Raw genomic sequence first — 13,254 nt, 5'->3', positions numbered from 1 at the left:
CAGGTCCTAAGTCCACTTCGCACCATCTTATCAATTCAGACGTCACAGTACCCAATACTGAAAACTAAGGTATAGTCTTATTATTTCCTTTTTCCCTGATCTGAGAGAAGTCTCTTCAGTATTTCAGATTTATAAGACCAGAGCCTGAGGGTAAGGTTCTCTCCTACACACTCAAATACATCGGAAAATTCTCCATAAAGTAGGCAAGTACTCTGTTTATTTATATAACATTCTACTATCTAAAAGCACTGTCATGTGCATTTTCTTTTTAATTCTTACAATGACCATTTGGAGTGCCTCATCTGACATACATGGACTTGAAGACTCTGTTCAGGTCTCCTGGTTTCAGTTGCATGTTGACACCATTTACTCAAATTCCACTCTGCTTTACTGTTAACTGCATCATATCATCCTCAATACCCCTTTTCCAACAGTCTTCCTGGACTTTCTAACCACTGAGAAAAGCAAAAGAGCCAGTGAATTCAGGGCAATAAGAATATGTAGAGGTCATTTTATCCAACCCTCACTTTAGCAATATAGAAACTATGTCCAGAGAAAGTAAAGGATTTGCTCAAGTTCACAGAGCTAGTTAGCAACTGAATTCATACTGAAATGCTGGCCTGCCTGGCAGCTGCCATTTCAAAACTACTCCACCACCCAAGATTCTAGTGTCACTGGCTGCTTCCTTTTATTACCCCAGATTCTCCTTTGCATCTGACTTCTGTTTACTCTCAGGAAAGACAGTTGACTGAGATTTTGAAGACACACACTCATTCCATATCTCACCAGAGTTTGGCAAGTTTCCTAAATGAGGTTGGATTTTTTTTTTTTTTTTTTGCTTGAGAAATCCCCTTGGAAACAGCTAGTATCCTCACAATGAGGTTGGATTTTGTGGGGATCTTATAAAGGCAGGAAATAAGATGCTGTGCCCAGGGAAGACAGGCCTTTGTAGCAGGTTCACTTAGCTTCTAAGTGGAAAAAGGGATTATCAGAAGTCATTGTCTCTAAGAAAACATAAGATTATAAATAGAAGAGATACAGTGCTTCTCCACCTGAAGCAGATCCTATATTGTTGCACTGACAACCAAAAGAGGTCCCGGGAAGGAGATATGTGTGAGCAAACACCACTTCACTATGAACCAAAACTGCTTCCAAAGATGTAGAAATCCCTGCATCTGAAAACATCAGAATTAGACATTGTCAGGTTATCTAGACCACCTCTTCTTGTTGATTTTGATTTCTGCATTTGCTTCCAGATTGTTACTTCATCGGTGTCTTGGATGCACTCAATAACTAATCCCCAACATGAGCCTGCACTGGCCTTCCTGTTCCCAGTTCACTGGAATGCCACAAGCGAAGTTTTTCCACACAAGTGCAGAGAGGAAGGTGGTCACTTGTTAATGAAAATAATCCCAGGCAGATGGTAGCATCAACCCTGTCGGAACATTGGACTTCAGAAAGAATGAAATGAGTTGCCTAACGGTCTCTCCCATGTTCCAAGCATTGGAGATGATGGCCGGGGAATGCCTGCAGAAGGGTGTGCTTGCATAGCAAATAGGATATCATGCAATGCTAATTGCTAGAATGGATATTTGCATATATGAATATGTTTAATGGGGATTCATAAACATTTTTCTCTGGCTTTAAATTTCAGGTAGGTGGAGATAGCAGCATCTGCTGTATAAACATATCTGAGAAGCATACAGCCCAATTTAAACTCAGATTTTTTTAAAGCCATTAAGATAAAACAAAATGAAATGAACTTTTAAAAGTAAGCAAAATTAAATGAACTTTAAAGCACAGAAGGATTCAGATCTTCTAGGAACCCCAAATCACATGTAATTTAGGGGGAATGCTTTTAATTAGAAAACAGTGTTCTATGAACTGGCTGCATTACCGCAGAGGTAGTTACTGTGGCCATTTGCAGTACCTGTCTGGGATTCAAGTAAGCAGTAGAAGTGCTGGGCCATCCGTTATGATTGGGCTATTATTCCTCCTTCCTTAGACCTTTAGGTCTCAAAATGGTAGGCACCAAGTCTAACATAGGTTTTCCTCTTGCTCAATTAAGTAAATAATACTCACAGGAAACTTATGGTAGCCAAATGTTGAAGTTACAAAGGTTGTATTTAATTCCTCCCTCTTGTGAAAGCTACTGAATTTGCCTTCAAATGAGGCATTTGGTTCTGCCAGGAATATGAATGGCAGAACACCACAATTTGAGGCCTTGAAAAAAGGGTACAATGACAGTACTGATTTGAATGTTGTATGGGAGGAGAAGCAGCCCTGGAAGACAGTGTGCTTTCTATGGTATGTGACCCCCCCACTCACTGAACACAGGAATAAACGAACAAGTGTGTCAGCTATTAGGAGGTTGGAAGCTAATTCTACTGCTGATAGTGAGGTATGTTTCCATTCATCTTTCATTTTCAAAGAGGGAAAGTTCTACCTTAGGGAGTTCATGACAAACCACAAAAAGTCATGTATGTCCTGGGCTTGCTTCCTCTTTAAAGTTCTTAGTGAATCTCTCTCTCATCCCTGCCTCTGCTGAGCTCAGGCAAGACCCTCTTTTCTCTCCTGCATAATCACATGAGCCCATTTAACTGATGGCTCAAGCCTTTTTGACCTCTGTCACCAGTATCAGGAAATGTCCTATATCATGCCTGGGATAATAATTATAAGAAGCTGCTGTCTAACATAGTCCCCAAGGAAAAAATGGACAGAATCTCAACCACTTAATTGCATGTTTTAAAAATCCTGCTTGTGTCCTTTAGTGGCATGCTTCTCAGTCACCTGGATCAGACTCCTTATGCTAGCTTGAAATGTCTCTGACAGTACTTTGACAGCTCTTTAGGGGTTAAGACCATAAGTCCAGGTTTCTCAACCTCAGGCTGCTCTTTGACCTCAATTTCAAACTGAATTTATTGTCTTATTTTATTTCAGCATCCTCTCAGTCATCAGGTAGTGGGCCCTGATGAGGGACTCCTAGCTATGTGGCCAACCACTGGCTCCCAGGTTGGGGCCACCTCCCCATGCATTGGGGCAGACATAAAGCCATGTCAGGCCAATCAGCCATGTAGCTATTGTAACCTAAAATGCATCCCCTGTCCAGGATCACTAGGGAATGTCATTTCAAAAAGAGACCTCTTCTGAAAGGAGAGCAAGTGGCTTAGTTTTAAGGGTTTATTACAAAGATGTCTTTATTTCTCAGTTTGTGTGTCTATGCAAGTTTCTTAATTGCTCTGAGGCCCAGTTCCCTCATAGTAAAAGAGAATACAGGTGTTTCTTGGTATCCATGAGGATTGATTCCAGGACCTTCCCCTCATACCAAAATCTTTGGATACTCAAGTCCCTCATAAAACAGCATAATATTTGTATGTGACCTATGCATATCTGCTCATATACTTTAAATCATCTCTAAGTTACTTTTAATACCTAGTACAATATAATTTCTACATAAATAGGGGTCATACTCCATTGCATAGAGAATAATGACAAGAAAAAAGTCTACATTTTCAACTGAAATTTTTTTCCAAATATTTTGAATCTGGGGATATGGAACCCAAGAGTACAGAGGGCCAACTGTATTAGCAAAGGCTAACGTTGATTTTTTTTTTTGGCAGTGCTAGAGATTGAACCCATAACCTCACATGTACTAAGCAAGTGTTCTACCACTGAGCCATCCTCAGCAGAAAGACAAATATATTTTCTCTCATATGAAGAATCCAGATTTTTTTTTAAAAGACATGAAAGTAGAAAGGAGACTATTAGGGAGAAGGAAGGAGGCCAATGAGAGAGGGAAGCAGGAACAAGAGAGGGTAATGGGGGGAATAGATATGATCAAAGTAAATTATATATGTGTGTGTGTGTGTGTGTATGTGTGTGTGTGTGTGTGTATGAAAGTGCCATAATGAAACTAATTTTTGTATAATTAATATATACTAATAAAAATTTAAATTGATTGAGCATACCTATGTCAAATTCTATACTGAGCACTTTCTAAACAGTGTGTAGTAAGATCTCAGGAAGCTAGTTGATTGGCAGAACTAGGCTGCATCCTGGGTAGTATGACCATGGAGTTTGTGCTCTCACCCCTGTAACTTGCTGCTCCCAGCAGTGCCCACCTCCCACCATGGATGAATTGCTTGGGGATTTATTAAGATAATTTCTAGAAAATACTTAGGTGGTCCAGCACATACATGCATTCAACAATGAGAGCTTCTGCTGAGTCTGGGGTTCAGTTACCCAGAGGGCTCTGAGGGGATATAAAGTGAAGGGTGTTTTAGTTTTTCATTGCTGTAACAAACACTGGGAGAAATAATTTTTAAAAAGGAAAGACTTATTGTGACTGTCAATTCCAGAGGTTTCAGTTCATGGTCAGCTGGTACCATTGCTTTGGGCCTAAGGTGAGGCATAAACATCAGTTTCTCTTGGATGCAAAGTACGTTTTTGCTGTGGCTTGGGTAGATTTGAGTGTGTCCTCCAAAGTTTCATGTGCTGGAAGTTTAGTCCCCCATGTGGCCAAGGTAAGAGATGGTAGGACCTTTAAGAAGTAGGCCTAGTAGAGGATAATTAGGACATTGGGAGCCTCACCATCAGACAGGGCTAATGTTGTTCTCATGGAGTAAGTTAGTTCTCACAAGAACAAGTTGTTATAAGAGAGTGAACCTGAATCCTCTCCAGTTTCCTATCTCACCACGTGATCTTCCCTTTCACAGTACTCCTACCAAGATGCCATGTTGTAATGTAGCCAAGGGGTCCCTCACCAAAGGCCAACAGATGGGGCTGCCCAATCTTGGACTTAAAGCTTTCAAAACTGTACACATGTGATCCTTTGTTTTTAGAACTCAGCCAGAAACACAATAAATTTGTTTGTAATATGATAGAAAAAAATCAGTGATAGAGTGATTATTATTAACAAAGCAACATATATTCCTAGCTGCTTTTCTTCTGGAGATAGTGACAAAGGGAAATGAGTTCAGTTATAAAAATGACAAAGGCCAAGACCCAGAACCACTATGAGATTCAAACAGATATGTGTTTGTGTGTTGACACATCTCTTAGTCTGTTTTCCATTGCTATAACAAATACCAGAGATAAGATGATGTATAAAAACAGTTTATTTGGCCTGTGGTTCTAGAGTCTGGGAAGTCTAAGCACACAGTGTTGGCACCTGTCGAGGATCTTCTTGCTATATCATAACATGGCAGAGGGCATCACATGGTGAGACAGAGCAAACACAAAGGTCTCATCTCCAAATACCATCAACATAGGACTCTGGGGATTATCTTTCCAAAACATGAACATTGAAGTGACACATTCAAGTAATGGCAACACGTTTAGTACACACTTAATACAAACAATAGGAAGTTGCGCTCCTTACCTTAAAAGAGCACTTCACACACTGTTATTGTCATTGTGATGACTCAAGGGGTGACAAGTTTCACAGCTGATTCTCAGCCATGCTAAAACCCTTTACTTCAAAGCATGTTGAGGTTTCTGGCTCTGGTTGATAGTGACCTTCAACTCTGTAGACACTATTCTGTTGTCTGCAGAAAGATTAAAATTCCTAGTTATCCTTGACAGGACTTCCATCTAATGATAGAGGGGTTGCTTGTGATGATTGTGTGTGTGTGTGTGTGTGTGTGTGTGTGTGTGTGCGCACATGCATGCATCTCCCTCCCTTCCCCTACCCACCCATGTGACTGACCCACACTGAGAACACTCAATACCTGCTGGGCATCCTAGAGATTAAACAAAGCTGCAATGTTAGTTTACCTCAAAAGAGGGGATGAAGGGCAAAGGCAAGAAATTGTCTCCTTCTCTGGTCTTTTTTTTTTTTTTTTTTTTTTTATCAGAAAGGCACTTGAGCTTTTAGTAAGAAAATAGTCTTGGGGAAGATGTCTCAGTCCAACCAACAACCTGGCACTGTCCTCAGTGTCATCACTATGCTTGTCACTCAGTACTCAAGGGCAAAGAAAACCCAGGCCCTTTCCCTGGGTTGTTTCCAAACAATGTTCAAATAAATCACCAAGATGTACCTTATCTTTGAAGCCAAGTGTGCACACTTGTGAGGTTAAGGAAATGAATGACCTGCCAGTTGCAGAGAGTAATGGAGGTGAAGTTCTGCAGTGTCTGCTGACGCTGTGTGTGTTTGCTTGGGGTTTAAATAATTAAGAACTGCTACTTGCCCATGGGGGGGGTGGCAGTAGCCTGTGAAGAAGCAGATTTGGTATCCTAGTGGTAATGCTTCAATGGTATGCCAAAAATGACTTAGAAATGACTCAATTGTGTTCTCTGGCACAGACAGAAGATTTTTTCTACATTATGAGATGAGAGGAGCAAATTTATTTTGTAGACGTGTGGAATCTAAAGCAGCATTAGACCTTCAGGATTGTCTAGCATAACTTTTACTTTACAAACAGAGAAATGGGGGTGGGGTGGGCAGAGGGTATGGTAAATAACACCCCAAACACCTAGATATCTGAGGCAGAACTGAGTCCAGGCCCAGCCCTATAGCTGCTTACCCCCAGTTCACCCTGAAAGTCACTTAAAGAACTTACAAAAATAGAGGTACCTATAATTGATCTTTAAAGGACATTAGACACATTTGGGGGGGACATCAAGGAGGACAATGGAGTCATTAAACACAGGTCTCTGTAGCCTTTGGGTCAATGTCTGGATCCCCAGGCCATACCAAGTATAGTCCTCATAGCTCCCAGGCAGAACAGCTCTGCTATTGTGGAACACTTCTACAGACTGTGCTTCAGAGCAAGATTTGTTTTTAAATGGACTAATCTGAAAACTGCTACTCTATGAAGAAATCATTCAGCAATGCTGATAAGAATAACAATTTGGTAGGGTCAGAAGTTGCATTTTATTTAGCTTTTATGAACTCACTACCGCTATCAGGACTCCTCAGAGGGACATTGTATAGATGGGAAGTGGCCCTCACAGTCCATGTAGAGGCTCCCTCCTAGTCAGTGCATTCCACTTACCACACCTTTGAGTAGCTGCCTTTTCCAGCCCTTACGCTGATGGAAGGCCTACGCTGTTGTCATAGCTCAAGTCCATTTCTTCATGGTTCTCAGCAGAGTTCTACTTGTCTCTCACCTTCTTTACCATGAATGTCCCCTGGGCCAGTTCCAAGACATAGCCCACTGCCTGGACATGGAAAGCACTGAACAAGTAATTGTGGAATTAAAACTTCCTAGGGAAAAGCCCTTCTTTGGATCCATTTGTCTAAAACAGCATACTCTTGGAGGATCCCCATCTCATCCTATGACTATCAAGAGCATTAATTTTCATGATGTGACTGCTGTTTTCTGTGTACACCAGAGGAACATCACTTCAAAGGAAGAGGGAAAAAACTTAAGGAATCAAATTGGCTTTTTACTGAAATGCTAATCTTATAAAGATGATATTTTGGTTTTGAATTATTGTGACTCTACTAAGTGTCTGTACCTCTTTGTTACTTTTTTCAGAATGCTAGAAGATGACCTTAAGCTAAGTAGTGATGAAGAAGAGAGTGAACAGGTAAGATTTGCTTGCACATGGCTGTCCTTTGGATGTCACATGGATACCACTGACCTGCTGAACTGGGCTGGGTGTGAACTGACTTGTAGGAACTGAATTGTGCTGCTCTGCAGTGCTGGACTTTGCTCTGATAATTATGATTTTCTATGCAGTTGAGCCAGACCCTTAAAACTTTAATTCTGTGATTTTTTTTTAATGACATGGAGACCAACAACAAGAAAGCTTATAAGGATCAGGCTTCCCTAGGAAACAGAGCCTTCTTTTCTTTTCTTGATCTCTCTCTCTCTCAGCAAAACTAACTGGTCTTTAGAATTCAAACATGTGATTTTAACCTCATCAGCATGCAGCAGGAAATCTGTAACATTAAATATTGAGAATTATTATACAGATATTGTTAACACCAAGAAGGAGAAAATGTAGAGGTGAGGTAAAATGATGAATAAAAAATAATCATGCTAAGTAGAGACTGTTTGTCTTAAATGATAAATGTGCTTGAAATATTCTCCCTTGGTATTGATTTATCAGCTTGAGACATCAGTCAGGGGGTTATAAATACTCTTCTGATCAGCCAGTTAAGGTGAAAAAATATCCACTTGACATTCATCACATTCACTTCTGCATTTCAGGAAATGTTTATATTTAAAACAAGTTTTAAAACACTAAAGACAGATTTTCCTACATTGATGTTCCCTTTTTCTCATCTCTTATATTGTATTTGGTCAAGTGGATAAACATATAATACAAAATACATATTCCACTCAATCAATTTTGGAACAGTGAACTTAATTCAAAGGTATCATGGAAATGTTACATAGATGATTCGCTGTCTAGACATTCAAGTACAAATAATTATGGAGAGGGTGATCAGAGGTGAAATAAAAGTCAGAGGAAAATTTCCAGGTATGTCTGAGCTGAGCAGAATATGGCCAGGGGTCATGGAAAGGGTTCCTTATGAGAGAAACTGAGACAGCAAGGCTGTGAGAAGGACTCAGAGAATCTGGGAACCAGATTGGCAGGTGGAGACCATCCCAGAGAGGAAAGATTAGCTAGGCAAGTAGCATGGCTTAGGCTTTGAGTTTTTAAGATATAGATTAGTTTGTGTCTTGGTCTCCACACCAGTTACCCACAACTCAGCAACTGCCTCAGAACAGTAAAAGAGCTTCACTCCTAATTTGAGTTTCTCATCTCTGTGACCAAAAGCAAGTGATTTTATCTCTGTCTTTTGTTCCACTGAGAGACTCATATAGGCTCAGTATGAATAAATGAGTATCAAATGTATAAATGGCACTTACTTTATATTAGCAAAAGGACCTATAGATTTTAAGTCAGCAAACATTTTTAAATTTGGAAATAGTTTCTTAAGCTATTTCCAGAAGATATTTCTAATGAAAACTCAATTTAAAAAAAAATTCATTATTGGGCTGGCAAAGTGACTTAAGTGGTAGAGTTGCCTAGCAAGCATGAGAACCTGAGTTCAAACCCCAGTACCATTAAGAAAAAACTCATAATAGAAAACCATGCACGTTTCCAAAACAGCTTTAGTTGACTCCCTTGCTTTACTAGCTACTCCCTTCCAATTTGTAGTCATCAGCAATATTGTGTTATATCAATAATATTGTATATTGTATCATATTGTATTGTGAATATACAGGTCAGATTCTTTATTCTCCTATGCATGTCCATTGCATCTTCCTATTTTTGCAATAAAAGGAACTGACAGAATGAGTGGTATTTATGCAGTAATCCCTGTCTCATAATTAAGACTGCAGACAGTGGCTTTGTATATGGTAGCTTAAGTTAATTCTTCAACACTAATTCTATTAAGTTGTCCTGTTCTGGCCTATAATTATACCTTGGTCTAATCACAAAATCTTAATTACCCCTTTAAAAAAAAAGACTAATGATAGGGCATTTTTTTCTCTTCTAAGCCAAAATAAGATTTTCCCCTGAAGGAACATAGCCTGTGCACACATGCAATACATGTATACACACTTCATTTGTCTCTGACGTTGTGAGATTATTGGATGTTTACCACAAATGATTTTTCCAGATATAATCACAGTTTGCCCCTTACCCCAAAATCTTTCAAGTATTACATACTTCCCTGTCTCAATAAATGTGACACACTGAGCCTCTTGCCTTTCCTCACATCACACTTGCTTGTCTGTGAATATTGATCCAGCTGGCCTGGATGGCCACTGTAATAGAGAGATGTCTGCAAGGGTTTCATGTTGCTGCACCTGTTTCCTTGTGCAGAGTACCTCCGACTTGTGCATTTGAATGTTCCTGTCTACTGTTGCCTTTTCTCATTGTGTTTGTGCTCTTAATGATAAGACAGCAGCCTGGTTTAGCGATGAAGAACCAACAGCTCTGCTCCAGGGTTCAAATCCCTGCTCTGATACTTAGTAGCTTTGGAACACTGGTCCAGCCTCTCCACTGATCTGTGCTTTAGTATTCTGCTTGTAAAATGAGAATTAATGTTAGATCCCCACACCCGCCACTTCCTCAGAACTTGAGGTCACCTGTCATCCTCATGTCACCAGATCCAGCAGACTGATGTTTTTGCTTTTTATCATTTATAAAAATGATCGGAATCAGCTGGGCACAGTGGCACTCACCTATAAAGCCCAGCTTCTCGTGAGGCTGGGGCAGGAAAATTACTTGGGACCAGGAGTATAAGACTAGCCTGGGCAACATAACATGACCCTATCTAATAAATAAACAAATAACTAAGTAAAATTTTATAAAGCAATAAATAATATCAACTTATAATTGAATACAGTATGCATAAAGGAAAGTACACATATGCTAAGCGTACACATCCATGTAACCAGCACTCAGACAAGAGACAGACACAACCAACTTTCCAGGTACCCTCCATGTTTCCAGAAGAATAATCACTTTCCTGTTTCCTAACACCACAGAGTAGTTTTGCTTGTTTTTGAACTTTATATCAATGGATTCTTACAGCATGTTATCTTGGTGCCTGGCTTCTTTCACTCAACATTGTTGATGAGATTCACCCATGTTGTTCCATGTGTTTAGTTTTTTCACTTTCATTGCTATATCACATTTATTTCATTGTGTGTACATATCATTATTTACCCACTCTATTGCTGGTAGATAGGTGGATATTTGAGGTTATTAGAATAACGCTGTTATCAGCATCCTTGAAAAGGTCTTTTTTTTTTTTTTTTTTTTTTTTTTTAGCATATGGGAGCATTTCTGTTGAGTCTGTGCCCAGAAGTATAAATGCTGAGCAACTTTGGTAGATTATTTCAAACAATTTTCCAAAAGGGTTGTATCAGTTGATATTACCACCAGCAATGTAAAGGAATTCCAGTTGTACTACATTTTGGCCACCCATTTGTCTTTTTATGTCCACAGGGGCTATTGGTCTGAAGTTTTCTATTTTGTACCATCCTGGTCTAGTTTTGATATCAGGATAATACTGACCTTAAAAAAGAAATTGGCAAATGTTCTCTGCTCATCTCTTTTCTTGAAAAGACTATATAAAAACTTATATTAATTCTTCCTTGGGGAAAAAAATCTTCTTTGGCAGAATTCTCCAGTGAAACCATGTAGGCCTGGAAATTTTTAAAACTTACAAGTTCTGTTTGTTTAATAGTTATAGTACTAGTCACATTATTATTTCATACTGGGTAAGTTGTAGTAATATATACTCTTTAAGTACTAATGTCATTTAAGCTGTCATGTTTATGTGTATAGACTTATTTGTAGTATCCTTTATTGTCCATTTTATACATGCTGGATCTGTAGTGACAGCCTTGTTTCATTCCTGATATTCATCCTCATCATTTATCATCTTTCTTTTTTTCTCTTTGTTTCTTTTTTGTCAGTCCTAATAGAGATTTATTGATTTTGAACTACCTTTTTGTTTTCTTTCATTGATATTTTCTGTTTAAGTTTTCCATTTATTTTTATTATTTCCCTCCTTTTGCTTGCTTTAGGTGCATCTTTTGCTCTTTTTCTAGTTCACTGAGGGAGCTTAGAATATTGACTTGAGACTTGCTCTCTTTTATAATGTATTTAGTGCTGTACATTTCACTTTAGATTTATAGCCCACAAATTTTGACATGTTGTGTTTTCATAGTTGTTCAGTTCAATGAAACTACTTCTTTGCTTGTGTTAATTTCCAAGTGTTCCAAGATCTCCTTTTATCTTACTTTTATTGGCTTCTAGTGTGGTTCCTTGATGATCAGAGAACATACTCTATATGATTTCAATTCATATAAACTTGTTGAAGACTTTTTATGACCCAACATGTGATCTGTGTTGGTATGTATTTCTTGGGCACTTGAAAGAACATGAACTCCACTGTTATTGGGTAGCATGGTCTGTAACAATTAATTATATCTTGTTTGATGTTATTGAGTTCTATGTGTTTTCTGACTTTCTGTCTGGTCATTCTATCAATTGTTGAGTGTTTTTGAAGTCTCTGGATACAGATGTAAATTTGATTATTTCTCCATTCTGTTCTATCAGGTTTTTGGAGGGTTTTTTACTTGTTTGTTTTTTGGTGGTACTGGGGTTTGATCTCAGGACTTGCTAGGCAGGTCCTCTACCACTTGAGCCACTCTGACAGCCCTTTTTTGTATGTGTTGGGTATTTTTTAGGTAGGGTCTCATGTTTTTTTGTTTTTGTTTTAGTTTTTTTTGCCCAGACTGGCCTTAAACCACGATCCTCCTGATTTCTGCCTCCTGAGTAGCTAGGACTATGTGTGAGCCACCAGCACCCAGCCTCTATCAATTTTTGATTCACGTATTTTACAGCTCTGTTAGTTGGTAGATTTATACTTAGGGTTCCTGGTAGATTGACTCTATCATTAGGTAATGTCCAACTCTATCTCTGAACCTTTTCTTTGCTCTGAAGACTACTTTCTGACATCAGTATTAGTTTCTGTTGATTAAAGTTTGCAAAATGTAACTTTTGTCATTCTTTTACTTTTGATCCACCTGTATATTTGAAGTGGGTCTCTTATAGGCAGAATAAGTCATATCTCTATGTACCCTGCCAATTTCTGTCTTTTAATTGATACATCTAGACCATTTACATTTAATGTAATTATTGACATATCAAGACTCAAGTTGCCACTTTATTTTTGTTTCTGCTTTTTCTCTGTATGCTATTCATTTTTCCTTTCTCTAGTGCATGCCATAACGGACTGACTTCTAGTAAGAAAGACTAATTTTCCCACTGCCACATTCACACAACTGTTTCATCTTATTTATCCTCCCCCTTGCCTCCTGTTACAATAGGTTGCTATCCTGCTCCTATCAAAAGTTCATCCCATTTTTCTCTCAATTTCTTGGGGACTTGTTCTTATGCTTCCTTCATGCCCCATCTCTCCACCAAAGCTGCTCCTCCTGAATCACCATCCTGCACTGAGCCAAACAAAGTGGCTCTTTTCAGTCCTTGTCTCACCTGAAGACTGATGGCCCTGAAAACTCTTGCTCACTACTTCAGACTTTTCTGGTATGTTTTTTGCCCCTTCTGTTACTTCTTCTCAGGATGTTGGAATCTTAGAATATTTATTCCTGAATTTTCTTCTCCACTTCTACTCTTTCTGGGCAATCTCATCCCCTCCTTTGACCTTCAATTTTTATGTACTAGAAACTTCTAAAGTTATAGCCTAAGCTCAAAACTCTTTTGAACTACTTGACTTTTCAAGTTGGATGTCTCATAAGCATTTCAAATTCA

General features: G+C 38.9%; 1 protein-coding gene across 1 annotated transcript in view; it reads left to right on the top strand.

Moving 5' to 3' along the window:
- Positions 1 to 13,254, top strand: part of Aff3 (ALF transcription elongation factor 3) — a 494,906-nt gene that overhangs the window by 384,651 nt on the left and 97,001 nt on the right. The window contains exon 10 of the mRNA XM_074050356.1: positions 7,482 to 7,533. Coding sequence (XP_073906457.1) covers positions 7,482 to 7,533 — 52 coding nt within the window. The remainder of the gene's footprint in view (positions 1 to 7,481; positions 7,534 to 13,254) is intronic.

Source organism: Castor canadensis, chromosome 12, assembly GCF_047511655.1.
Source record: "Castor canadensis chromosome 12, mCasCan1.hap1v2, whole genome shotgun sequence".
Taxonomy (NCBI): domain Eukaryota; kingdom Metazoa; phylum Chordata; class Mammalia; order Rodentia; family Castoridae; genus Castor; species Castor canadensis.
Note: the sequence above shows the minus strand (reverse complement) of the source record. Positions and strands in the feature narration are given on the sequence as shown.